Source organism: Poecilia latipinna, unplaced genomic scaffold (genome assembly GCF_001443285.1).
Source record: "Poecilia latipinna isolate Pla-1442-1.1 unplaced genomic scaffold, P_latipinna-1.0 Scaffold98, whole genome shotgun sequence".
Lineage (NCBI taxonomy): Eukaryota > Metazoa > Chordata > Actinopteri > Cyprinodontiformes > Poeciliidae > Poecilia > Poecilia latipinna.
The window spans coordinates 320009-333411 of record NW_015112714.1 but is presented as its reverse complement, the minus strand read 5'-3'; the positions used below and the strand labels follow the sequence as shown (position 1 = coordinate 333411).

Here is a 13403-nt window from a genome sequence, read left to right as displayed (position 1 = left end):
AAAAATAAAAAAAAAAAAAAGCCACCCCCCCCCCCCCCCCCATTAGGGAGTTTCAGAAGGCAGCCATTCTCACGGACGTCCACCTCCCTCTCGACCCCACACGTCACACGGGAAACGAACAAACAATTCCCCTCTCAACTGCAGACATAACGACTGAGGCTGGGAAATTGGTTTTAATTAACCTCACAACATTGTGCCAACAGATTTATCTGAGAGACAAACCAAACAACTCATACCGAGCGACTTGTTCTGCTACTGAACCATCGAGATCCTCTTAAATTTAATAACCAACTTTTTTTTTCCCTCTGTCCCTCCATCTCTCTCTCTCTCCCTCTCTCTCCCCCTCTCTCTCTCCCTTCCTGTCTCTCTCCCTCTCTCTCAGTCTCCTGCTTAGGGAAGCTTCAGTCTCGTGCTGCGATGACCATATAAGGGCTCCTTCTCTGGATCACGGCTCCTTTCTGCGGACCTAAACAGCAAGGCAAGTGAATTCCCAAACAAAGCCCATATAGGGAATAGTATGTCTCTGGTCGGCTTTGTCGTTTACTGCAAAATGATAACAGCGAGGCAGAGAGGCTGAGGGGGGCTCGGGATTTTAACAGCCATGCTTCACATGGGCCCCTGTTGGAATTCATTTTTAAATGTTACAGTCAATGGCTGCATTATGAACAAGTGTCTGGCTTTTAGAGAGACCTGCAGGGGAAGGCAGCGTATAACAAACTAGAGTAGCTGCATCCTTCCAAGCGCTTTGCAGAGAAAGTAAGAGTGTAAGGCAGACGGGCGTCTCCCGTGACTCCTGTGCAAGGTGCAGCAGCTTTACAGCTTTTCTGACTGAAGAAGACGATCCCTGCTTTTTACCCTTCGGACAAAATGTGTGGCATAAAACCAACTCGACCATCGTCACTGTGAAACATGGTAGTGGCAGCATCATGCTGTGAGGAGGTTTCTCTTTAACAGCAAGAAGAAAGCTGAAGGGGAGATAGACGGAGCTTAATTAAACTTGGAGGAAATTATTTCTTCCATGAGGTTTCCATTAGTAAGACTGTCTGAACCAGCATTGTTTGGGTATAAACGTGATATGGATCCTATTTTATAGCATTCTCATCGGACGACCGTCTAACTGAACACAACAGAACTGAAACCACTGATTTAGCGAACTGCTTGTTTAAGACAGCGCCCACTTCATCACAGAAGCATCAAATTTATTCAACAATTATCAGTGATATTTTTCACTCCTTAATTACTGGGTAACTCAACAAATACAGATAGTTTGGTTAAATAAATCTAAAACAAACAAACAAACAAAAAAAAAACTCCAAAAAAACAAACTTCTGTATTCATGACAAAGTCTGTGAAGCTTTCTGGATGGATCATAAATCACAAATCTTTCTCTCTGCAGACCCTTGCTTTTATCTTTTTATTCATGGAGCCTGCTACAAACTGAGTGGGAACTAAGTAATAAAAAACAGCCTCAACCTTCCTGAGAACGCTTATAAACCCTCCACTGGGACTAAAAAAAAAAGAAAAGAAAAGCTATCCACCTAAAAAGACTATTTAAAAAGAATATGACCACCTAAAAACCTCCCATCAACCTGTCAAAAGTGGCCAATGACCAGAGATGAAAGTCTTTGTAAGGGATTGTGAGCGACGGGGGAATCAGCTGATGCTCCGATGGTCGGCAGATAAAAGTAAACAGACGTTTCCTGGCACACCCCGTGTTTAAAGGAGACGCTGCTCCTCCAGCTTTCCTTTTACGCAATTTCGTTTAATACCCACATCAAGCCTTTGATCATTCAAAAATGTTGCGTCAAAGTTTTTGCATCTTAAAGACTGACTGACTCAAGTGGTTGTGAGAGTTTGACATAAACAAACTAAAACCCTGAGATAAAAACACTCATAATCAGTTACAATGTCTATAGCCAAACTATAATTAAGCTAAATGAATTATGTTAAATATCATAATTCAGTGTAAACACCATATATTTTAGAATATGTCTGTATAATTCGTGTTGCAATAAAATTCCCCAACTTAAAAAAAATGTGTGAAAAGTAATTTTGAAGCATTAATAATGTCTCTGTTAAAAATAAACTAGTGAAGATGCTGCCCTGGAGACTCTATAACCTTTCCATTTGTGGTTGGGGGAATTTGACCTTAAAGGCCAGTAAATCATGTTTCTAATTTCCTATCTGAAATGCTCCACAAACATTTGTTTTAAGAAACCCAGATGCTCAATAGCATTTTTTTAAAAACACAAAACAGAATCATGTTTTCTGAATTTAGCACTTGATTTGTGCAAAGAAAGGGTTCTTATCATAAACTATAAGAATGCAGAACTATCAGGCTGAACACAGAATACAAATGTAGTGAAATCAAAACTCCCTGCTTCTTCAGTGACAGCAGACAAATATAATGCCACCGTCACAAAATAAAACCTTGATGTCTTCACTCATCTTTCAAACACCCGTTAAGGTCTAATTGTAGTCCAAAAAGATTTGGCCCAAAACCCAGAGAGCATTTCTAGTTCGCCTCGACATTCTGCATCTNCGGCCTCCAAATAAATTAAACGTGTTTGTCATACAAGCATCAACTTCACAGGACTATATTTGGAAAGCAGGAAACGCCATTAATGGCCAGAGTTATGCTTTTGCTGAGATAAAAGTTGAACTTCCTTCTTGTTCTCAATCCTGCATCTCTCTATGCAACAATTCGGTCTGTTGAATTAGCAGTAACACTACTCCTTGGTCAACCGTATTTGTTGTATTCACAAAGCAGCTTAGTATAATTACCGCTCTAGAGGTAGAAACATTGTGCAACTTGTCTTACACATATTATCTGGCCTGTCAAATAACAAAGCAAACAAAACCAGCTGAACACGAAACAGACGAAATAATTAATTAGCCAATCCGAACGCGTTAATTGGTTACTCATAACAAGAACATGAGTTGACTAATAACTTACGCTCACACAATTCAACGGGCTAATTAGCCAATTATATCCAATTTCAGAAAAAGTAGGCAAAAAGAAGCACTGTAGCGGATTGCTGAAGTCTGACAGGTGCACTTCAATCAATTTAAAGATATCCCTCCGCTGTAAAATACTCACATAACGTGAAGAAAGTTCGGATTTGGAAAGCTGGAGTTTGGAGATGGTGGGCGTCGACGAGGTACTCCCCAAGCAAGCAGTCCAAATGACCCCCGTCAATTTAAAAGCCTTACCATTTAAACTGTTCCCCCCTCTCGCCTCCTCCACCTCCTCTGTCAGCGCAGAGGACAGAGGCTGCGGACATGCGCAGTAAGGTCCACCAGTGGGTTGAACAGAAGAAAACTAGTGTTGATGAAGTTAGAGGATAAAAAGTCATGTTTACACCGCATGCGACTTTGTATTATTATAGACTGAAATACTTATGAAGATTACCCTGACAGTGGATTTACTTGTGCTACACAGTTTAATTTAGGTCAGTATCTGTGTTTAGACGCAATAAAGAGAAAGAGAAAGCACAACTAGGGTTTTGCATATCACAATTAACTGGTCTTTATGCCAGACACTAAAATAATTTATCTCTAACCTCAAGCAATACCTGGCTGGTAATTAGCAAATACTGTCTACTTTTCAAAAGCATGTTTATCTCCTTTTAAATGGACACGAAGGAAAATGTATTTGAATGATTTGTTTAAATCAATCAGATGTCCTCATATTTTAATTTGGTCATATGGTCCAATCAATGACTGCAAGATGTCTGGGGTATTTGGCAACAAGACAAGCCCAAATGATCACCCCTCCATCACCACGCTTGACAACTAGAAGGAGATGTTTGTGATCAGACCAATCATATCCTCTTTAAGCTGAAAGGAAGATTTATGAAATCAGGTGCAAGTTTGAAAACATAAAAAAAGATGGTTTCCCCTAGCAAAAAAAAAACAAAAAACAAAAAAAGCTTTATTCAATCTTTTGTGTTTGCACTGTAATGCATTAAACATGCTGATTTAGATCTGCAGAGTGTTACATGCTCTGACCTTGGGGTGTATTGGTCGGGAGGCTCAGTCATGGAAAACTTGTCAGCTCTTTCAAGTGTTTGCTCTTGAGAATTATTCTCTCTCACTAAAAAAAATGACAGACTTCACATTGTCTGGAATGGCCTTACAACTCTCCCCAGACTGAAGGACAGCAACAATCGCTTCTCTGAAACCAGCATTGGGTCTTTCCGCCTTGCCATTGTGTGAACACACAACTATTTGTTCCAGACCAGCAAAATGAAAAAATAGTCTTATTATCTTCTTTCACTGAGAGGGTTACACTGATTATCAAATGATTTTCAAAACACCTGGCTGGTCCTTTCTTCCTATACTCAGTGAAAGTAGCAAAAATGTACTTAGTTTGTCAAATTTCTTTCCATTTTGTTTCTGATGAAAAATTAAAAAACATGTAGATCACTTTCTTTATCCCCCAAATGCCTAAAAGAGAGGTGGACTGCTTTTGTTCTTTCTCTTTGCCATGATTGAATGTTTTAGTTTTCAGATTCTCCCTACACAACGGATCTTTATTTGTTAACCATTACACATTCACCAACTCATTTAATCATTATCACCATATCTGTGGTTCAAGGTTTTTAGTTTTTCTTTTCCAGGTTCCCATCATTTTATCTGTTCTGCTGTTTTATCTCCACCTTTAGCTCCTTCATCTGTTTGCTGTGTTGATTTTGCAGAGATTTTGGTTGTCCAAACCTGCCTGTCTCTTTGGTACCGCTGTCCACTGTTTTGGTAATTCTCCTCCTCCTTACCCGTAATGTTCTTACGTACCAGCTTGGAGCATCTGGAGTTGGTGGAAGCAAAAAAGCTCTGAAGTGTACAGTAACTCTGCAGCCTTACACTACCAGACATGTCATTAAATATTGGCATATCTTGGAAGACAAGCAGTTGTGACGTTTTTGATGTAACATAATGCTTAAGATAGTGAAGTAAATAAGCTGGAGTTAACATTTTAACTTCAACTTTTAACTGATCTTCTCTAAATTATGAAGAGGAAAGCAAACAATACCGATAGTGACAAGGTAGAAGATAAAAAGCAACAACTTCATCAAAGAAATAGTGAGTTGGTCAGGATTTTGTTACAGTTTGGTTCATTTTTTTTTAATATCACACTTTCATATTATTATCATAAAAAAGCCAAGATTTCCACTTATGGGTTATTGCAATAATTCACATTTTCCTTTAAGATATGTTATATATTTATTCTAAATAATAAAACATGACAAAGCAGTGCATTATTTAGCCAGTGAGGCTATGAACAGTTCAGAAAATAAAGTAAAGGCTTGGAGAGTCTTGTTACCAGAAGGACACAACACGATGAGTAAAACACATAGTTACATTTAAGCCCCTGGAAAGGAGGGTTTTGGTAGACCTCTCCATAATGGTTCTATTTTGAGAAACTGAGAACTGTACCTCAACACATTTGATGTTGGTTAAAAACTAAATAACGTAAATTATCTAGCGAAGACAGAACTGGCAACGGCCGCCTGTGGGCTCCAGTCCACGGTATGGATCATGAAATGTGTTCCCTGTCCTGATAAGGAAAACCAGCGCAGGATTCCCCTTCTCTGTAATGTCTCTGGAGTGTTTCCTCCCAGCACACGACTCGCAGCTAAACCAATTAATGTACGTTTTCTTTGTGAGTTTTCCATTTTTACACCCTCCACATTCCAGTATGGAAAACAAATCCCCCCTCCTCGCTGCATCCGTCCTTTTCCAGTTTCTCCCCAATGGAACTTCCTATATAAGGACACCGTTCTGTTTGTTCCAATAAATCAAGCGGTTTTCCGATGGCTGTGGCCCGTTTAGTCCCAGACGCAAAAAAACGCTGCGCTGTGGCGTGGCGCACGTGTGTGTGTGAAACCTGACGATACACCAGCATCATGAAGATGGGGAAGTGTTTATGGAGGAGGTACGGTGGCTGAGAAACGTGGAAGAGACGAAACAAACGCAGGAGATGAGAAGAAGGGGGAAAGTAAGGCGGCAGATGCGTGGAGCAGCCAGGCTGCAATGTGTGCCATATAAGGAGAGTGGAATCTCTGCAGCTTTCCTTGTTGCTTTCAAAGTCTCATATGAGCAACAACCCCAAGCCCTGGTGACTAAATATGGTCCAACAGCATCAGCATTGTTGAAACAAAGATGCCTCTGAAAGGGATAGCTCTGACAATTTCCCTGCAGTCATCAGTGACAGGTAGATTTAGCGTTCCTTAATATGTGAAGGTAAGAAGGGATTATAAATCAAGGGAGGAATAGCTGGTGTTTTTCTATTAGAGGAAAGATTAGCAAAGGGTTTGATACACTTCAAGGATCCGCGTGGATGAGTAACAGCAATTTGACTTCGTGTGATGGATCGAAATGTCTCAAGATATTGAGAGCCAACGCGAGGTATGAGCTAAGAAACAACTACATAATTATAGTCAGAATTTAAAAGTACTTACCAGCTTTCTCGATCATATAATTGAAACTCGCTTCAATTATTGTTGAACATGTGATGACAAGTTTTTCTGTGCCATTTTGTTGAAAAAGGTTGATAATTCAAGACAAAATCTACTTTTCCAAAAACACTCTATGCACATGGTGACGTCAAAAAAGGCACCTGAAAACTTATGAGGAGTTCTCTTTTGTACATCCACCTATATCTTTCATATTTTTATCCTATTTTATTTTTTTTACAAATTCCCATCTCAACAGTTTACATTCATATTATCTATATTGTTTAATCATGCTGCCTGATCAGCTTGCATCATCATCGACCCAAATACACAAAGCAGAGTTACCTGTTTGTTTCGACAGTGCGATTCTTAGGGAACGTTGGAATTTGTGAAACTCTGTAGGAGAAATCGATGCTTCCTAAACGTTTGTTACTGAAAAGAACACCTCTGGATGGTATCCTGAAAGTTTCTTGCTGTGTGTTGAAGTCAAAATGAATGCAAATGCAAATTACGTAATAAATGTGTGGAAACTGGGCCCTCTTTCTCTGCTCTACATGAAAAGCTGTACTGCTAGACCAAATGAATAAATCACAGAAATAACCTTGGCTACACAACTGATTTAATGCTACTATTAAAAAATATTCAAACTGGAATTAGGGCCCCAAATCCAATTGAGGTCAAGGCCCCTCATAGACTTTAGTTGGTTCTGTAACAAATACATTTTTTTTTAGTAAAGAGAGACGTAAAACATCATGAAACTAAACTGCAAGAACACAAAGTTTCAGAGCAGAGCGTTCTAAAACAAAGATCTGAACTTTACTTTGTCCAAACATTTTCCCTTCCTCCCTCTAAGAAAAAAACAAACAAACATCTGACCAGTACCTCAAATTAATTATTAAAAGCTGGGGCAAATCCAAAAAAGCAGGGAGGGAGATAACGTGAGTGGAAAGTCAAGAATCAGATCCAGCGAAGTGAACGCATCCAAATGGAACAAACTCAGGAGTATTTTTAACGACTCAAAATAAAACGTTATTTTGAAGAGCACTTTGAAATCACGTGAGGTCACCGACAAGCCGTCCATCACCAAACCTACATAAACTGCTTTGCTTGTGAGCCTCTCATCAAGCTGGTGCGTCAAAATAAATAATAAAAAAAAAAAGGACAAAATATACAACTTTTTTTTTACATATAGAAATTTTGATCACAGTCCTAATGTTTCATTTTCTTCGCCTTTATGGCCATAGATGGCCATCCATTGGAGCAATAATATGTTTATAGATACGTTTGACCCTCTTGGAATGCAATTTCATTCTAATTTGAGCTTGGAAGGAAACATAATTTTTCCTCTGCTGCATGTAAAAGACAAATGGAGTCAATGCGACTACAAAAGTCGTCCTGTTTGCAGACAACTATTCCACGAAGCAGAGGAGAAAATTCAACCTGTGAAAACAGGAACATCGGCTCCAACGGTCAACATGTAGCTTTATGGGCTTATGTGGCACTTTCTTTCTTCCTAATGCAACATTTAATAAGGTTGGAAACTTACAAATACATGTTCAATATCAATTCAAATGTTCTACAGGTAACTTATGAAAACAGTAGAGCACACTATTTTCTAAACATGATCTGTTTGAGTTTTGTATTACCATAAAGACTTTCAAATAAAATGTATGTTAATGTAACTTTACGGTTTAAATGTTTATAAAAACAAGTAAACTATGAAAACATCTGTAGATAAAAAAATAAAAATAAAAATCTGGATCTTGGAGAAACCAGGCAACTAGCTACAAAAAAAATATAATTTAAAAATGCACCATCTAAGGTGGTAGTGTCCATTTCTGGCTCGTGTCCCGAGGCTTTTACACAAGTCCCTGATGCAGCACACCTCATTCTGAATAACTGAAACACTACACCTGCTACCAAGCTCTGCTGATACATGTTAGCATCCTGTATATCCAGGTTTACTGAAGGATTTTAAAACGCCAGTATTGGGATGGGTCAGGTTCTCCTGATCAAACAGAAGTCCTCACCATTTCAGTGGTGATATCGCCACCAGGTGGCACACAATTAAAACAGCACCGTTCCTGAATAAAGCTCAATATGTCTTAAAATAGAGAAGTCTGTATTATCAAAACAGTAAACAGACATATATTTGTAAACACAAAAAATATCAATAAGTTGAATTTTTGTACAAAATGTATTGTTCACATTTGGTGTAAAGAAGACATGAAAAAAAAACCACAAAAAAAAAAAACCCTGAAACCCTCCACCCACACTTTGACAACTTATAAAATACCATTTATTTTCCCCTCCCTCCCACCTTTAGGCCTTTCATTCTGCAAGTCTTCTACATTGCAAAATAAAGTATTAGAAAATAAGTTGTATTCAGGTAGGTGGTGCAGAACTCCTGGGAGAGCCAAAGCGACTTCTAAGTCCGTGAGAATCGCTGGTCAGGAGCTGAACGTCACGAATCATGTCCAGGAGCTGAGATGCTCACAGCAGCACCTCGCAGCAAAACCTTCCCTCGGTTATCGCTGCTGTTCAGGAAGTGAGAAACCAGCCCGTACAGTAGAGGTCTATAAAATAAGGATAATAAAAACAGCAAAATGTAAGTGTATATATTTTTACTTTCTTCATAATTTCAACTATAACAGAAAAAGAAACGGTTGACTGATGCGGTTCTGGGTCAGTATAATGTGATTTAAAAGATATCAAACTTTAAAGCCAAACCCTGATCTGAAGCATAGAAATATTATTTACTGCTGCAATTAACTCACTTCATGTCATCACATCGATCGAGGTTCACTGAGATATAAAAACTGCTAAGATTATCCCTAGTATTTTCAAGTACAAACTGGTATTTAAGGTATTCAACGGATCATAAACAGCAGACTGTGCTGAGATTTTTCAAATACCGACTCGGGCCTTACACAGACTTGGAGCTCGCGTCCTCCGAGACTCTCAGCTCAGCGGCCAAAAACTGTCTGTCCAAGGGAGTTTCAGGTTGGCCTGACTCTGTGAAAGCAAACATTGGAGAGAAGTAGCTCACTGGTGTGAAATCAGAGCAAGTTAAACTAACAGAAAGTGAAATCTGAAAGGAAAATACACATTTTCTTAGGTGAAAAATGCCCATGGGTTCTTATGACGGCATGTGTGCTTGATCTTGACACAGTCAGCTTGGGTTCGTATTGAAATCCTTGTCATTAGATAGAGCCACGTTTGATGAACTTACCCACCTGCTGTGAGCACCGACGCCGTGTGCCTGTACTTGTTGAACTCCAGGTATTCCCGGATGAGCTCGTTTATGAGCAGGTTTTCGTGGGACAACGACGGCCGCGCTTCCCGCTGCTCATCCAGGGCGCTGAACACCTCCGCTCGGATCCGAGCCTTCAGCTGGCCCATTACGCCACGGGACTCCAGTTTCTGCCTCATGGCTGAAAGGTTCAGTCTCTCTCTGAATTATGAATTACAATTCCCTCCCCATTCAAATGCAAATTAAACTGGTATGTAAGTAGGATGACAAAGTTGCTTTAAAACCACAGATTTATCTTTTTTTTTTATTGCGAGAAAAAAAAAGTCACCAACTGTACTGTAAATAACATTGCTGTGGTGTAAAATAACTTTCTATAGGTTTTACTTCTTAAGTAAACATGAAACAGAGCTTGTTAAAGGGGCCAAATGCTTCCAAAATAATGTGTTGAAAAGGCTACATATTTCCATATCAAAACTCCATACTTTTTCACCCTCAAATTTCCAGTTTTTCCAACCCATTTTTTTATATTTACTACTAATGTGCTGCAAATATTTCTACAGTCATCAGCTTTAAACATAGAACCAGTCAAACCTGCAGGAATGAATGGACGTAAGAGCTGATAAGAAACTCGTTGCAGACAATAATACGATCTGAAAACACAATTATTTTGTTTTTGTTTTCTTTGCATACTCTGACCTGTAAAATACTTAGAAACCCTGAAAATAAAAAATGATGTGCGGCAGATGCCAAAATTCATTCAATTATTGAATGAAGGTTCGGATTTTCAATTCCTGACTTGTTAAATACTACTTATAAAGATGGGAATATGATCAAAAGGCAGTTTTTAAATCGTAAGAGAGCTTAATACTTCTACTTCTAGTTTTAATTACTCAATTTTCCACCAGAAACAACAGGTCATTGCAGTTAGCTAACTAGCTCGTTGCTATCTAGCATCAGTAAACTAACAGGAACTCGAGGTAAACAATACAGGTTTTAGACTCAAGCTTTAATGTTTGAAATGTAAATACAATACAGAAGAGACTATCATTCATCAAGCCCTTTCAGTAACTGTAAACTCTTGGCTAAAGTGTCCACGAATCGATAGGTAAAACAGAGCTTTGAGTTTGTTATGATGCTAACCAACCAGTCCTCCTTCATTCAACATAATTCGTGACAATTAGCTTGTCACGACACAAGCTAATTGCGTCGTGACTCGTCCTTCACGACACAACTAGGTTTTATTAATAATTTTAGGTCTAAAATAAATAAGGAATTTGACTAAAAGAGAGCGCTTACCATCCTTCAACTCAGAGATGGTCGCCATCGTAATTAGTGTAAACAAACCCTGGAATAACGGTTGGCTATGCAAACATCTGCCACCTAGTGGCCAAGTTTTATATCTACAACAGTGACTCGAAAGACGACAAAACAATACACACCGATGTAGTCGTGTAAGGTATTTACCTTAAATAACTGGATATAGGACGAAAAATAAATAAAATTAAAAAAATAAAATAAAAGCCAAATAAATAAGTTCTAATGAGATATATTTTGAGTTTTTTTTTTCCTTTCAAGCTCTCCCGTATACTGCCTGGTTTGTAAGAGGGATGTTAATTAAAAATATATATACTCCTCCATCAGTTTTTGGACATACTTTTCAGAGGGAATTTAAATGTCTTTCAAACTATGATTGAAAAACAAATGTTACAACAATTATGAAGACATTGTTTCTTTGTTCTTTTCCCTGCGGATTCACTGACAGACTCTATTAACCTTTACCCAGTGCATTTTATCCCGTCTTTATTGTCATTCATCATTATTAATCAAGTCTGTGTGTGTGCCACATTGTCTGACCTTTGAAGAGAGGCTCAAACTGTCTTTGATGGCATTTTTTTTTTTGTCAATACCCATTTGTCTTATTTTTGTGTGTTATACTTTTCTGTGGGACTTTAGAAATTTTTGAGCAAAAAATGTGGTCAGTTATTTTTATTTTCTGAGCCTTTTTGGTGATTTTATGTGAAACATTTTGGTATTTAAAGTAGTTCTGCTACTTTGTGGTCTTTTGGATTTCCACATCTACTTTTGTGCCTCTTAAGGTGCTAATTTTTTATCATTTCTGTGGTATATAGATATAGTAACTAATTACCAGAAAGAAAAAAAAAGTAAAAACATGAGCACAGCAGGCAGACAGATGAAGAGAGGATTAGCCCAAAGGTTTGGTGAAAACATAAGACTACATCACCCTGAACTTACTATCCCTATTGTGAAACATGGTGGTGGCAGCATCATGTTGGGTGAAGCAGGTCAGTCTTGAGCATCCGTCAGAACAAGAATCTTAAACCTTCAAACAATGGTTTTGTTCAGAGCCATATTCTTGTCTGTATAATATAAACACATGAAGGTTCGCTGTTAAAACTTTGCCCTGTTTACTGCTGAAACATAAGCTTTTTTTATTCTCCTTGAAAAAACTCAATGAGAATAAATAGTTTTGCAAAGCTCTGTAAGTTGGTCAAACAGATTTAAAAGAAAAAAAAACAACAAAAACTCTGAGTCAGACATAACAACATATTCAAATAAACTTTATTATCCAGCATTATATAGAACACGACAGTACATTAAAGGTCAGTGAAAATAAACAAGCTTCTTATAAAAAGTATAAATATAATATATTCCTCAGAATTTTAAGGACAACTAACACATTTCGACGAACAACATAAATAAACAGTTGGGCTTCTCTTAGAACACATTGTCTAAACCAGTAAGACAAAAACAGTGAATGCTTCTTCTCTTTTCAAAGTTCATAGGGTTCTTTCCTTGAATCAACACTCGTGTGGACTATTTACAGTCCATCATGTCAGCACCTTGAGAAAAATACTGTTTTTTTTGTCGCTCTCTGCGTATGGTATGGCCTGAGTTTGTGTGGCCTAGGCAGTGACGATCCCGTAGAGATGCGTCGCCATTGTTATAAAGAGGCATTCTCTTCATTCATGGTGGTTTTCACTACCGGTTTCAGGTTAAGTCTGACCAACAAGGTCTGTTGCCTTTTTTTTATGCGTTTACATTGACAGAAATAAACTACCAGCCACAACATAGTTGGACCACGGCTAATGTCTTGGCTTACTTTACCGTCTTTTTTTTCCCTCCGTCTCCCTGACATATAAAATGAAAACGGCCTCAAGTTTTGACTTTTGAAGCCTACGAAAACCCCGTAACCCTCGGCTTTGCAAGCATAAACCTCGCAAAGGTTAATGTGTCAGGATATTTCCCATCCCAATCCCGAAGAGAAGACAAAAATATAGACTTCTGTCAGTTTGCAAGTACAAAAGTGCCTCTTTTTTTTGGTATAGAAGGCTAAAAAGTATGAGTAAACATCAATGTCTACGCCTGAGACAACATCAACAAATGTCTTGTGCTTTACAACACAAAAACTACGCAAATAATACATCTCCCATCCTTAAAGAGAATGAAAATCATAAAAATTTGTGGTACTCTTCAAGCCTTTGGCTTCTAAACCTTCACTTCCCTATGTACATTTAGTTGTAGCTTTAAGGACTCGACAATCCTCCAGAGCTTTGGTTTGATTGTCCGTCCTTTGAGGTTAACAAAAGTCTTTTCCTGAATTTGAGCAAGGTGTCTTTGAGTTTTTAAAATGGAAAAAAAGAAAAAAAAAAAAAAAAAAAAAAAAAAAAAAAAAA

At 38.2% G+C, this 13403-nt stretch overlaps 2 protein-coding genes across 4 annotated transcripts in view; both read right to left on the bottom strand.

Annotated features, from left to right (window-relative positions):
* myh11a (myosin, heavy chain 11a, smooth muscle) overlaps positions 1-3229 on the bottom strand; it is a 33823-nt gene extending 30594 nt beyond the window's left edge. For 2 of the 3 annotated variants that reach the window (XM_015026401.1, XM_015026408.1), the window contains exon 1: positions 3101-3228. The gene's annotated coding sequence lies outside the window, so the exon portion shown is untranslated. Of the gene's footprint in view, positions 1-3100 lie in introns of all 3 variants that reach the window. The other variant, XM_015026412.1, reaches the window with a different exon arrangement.
* Positions 3230-8558: 5329 nt separating this feature from the next.
* Positions 8559-11108, bottom strand: cep20 (centrosomal protein 20). The gene is made up of 4 exons (XM_015026389.1): positions 11005-11108; positions 9692-9889; positions 9386-9470; positions 8559-9031 (listed from the first exon to the last, which is right to left on the bottom strand). Exons 1-4 carry the CDS (start codon positions 11030-11032, stop codon positions 8920-8922), a joined length of 423 nt encoding a protein of 140 aa, XP_014881875.1. The 5' UTR covers positions 11033-11108; the 3' UTR covers positions 8559-8919.
* Positions 11109-13403: the final 2295 nt, after the last annotated feature.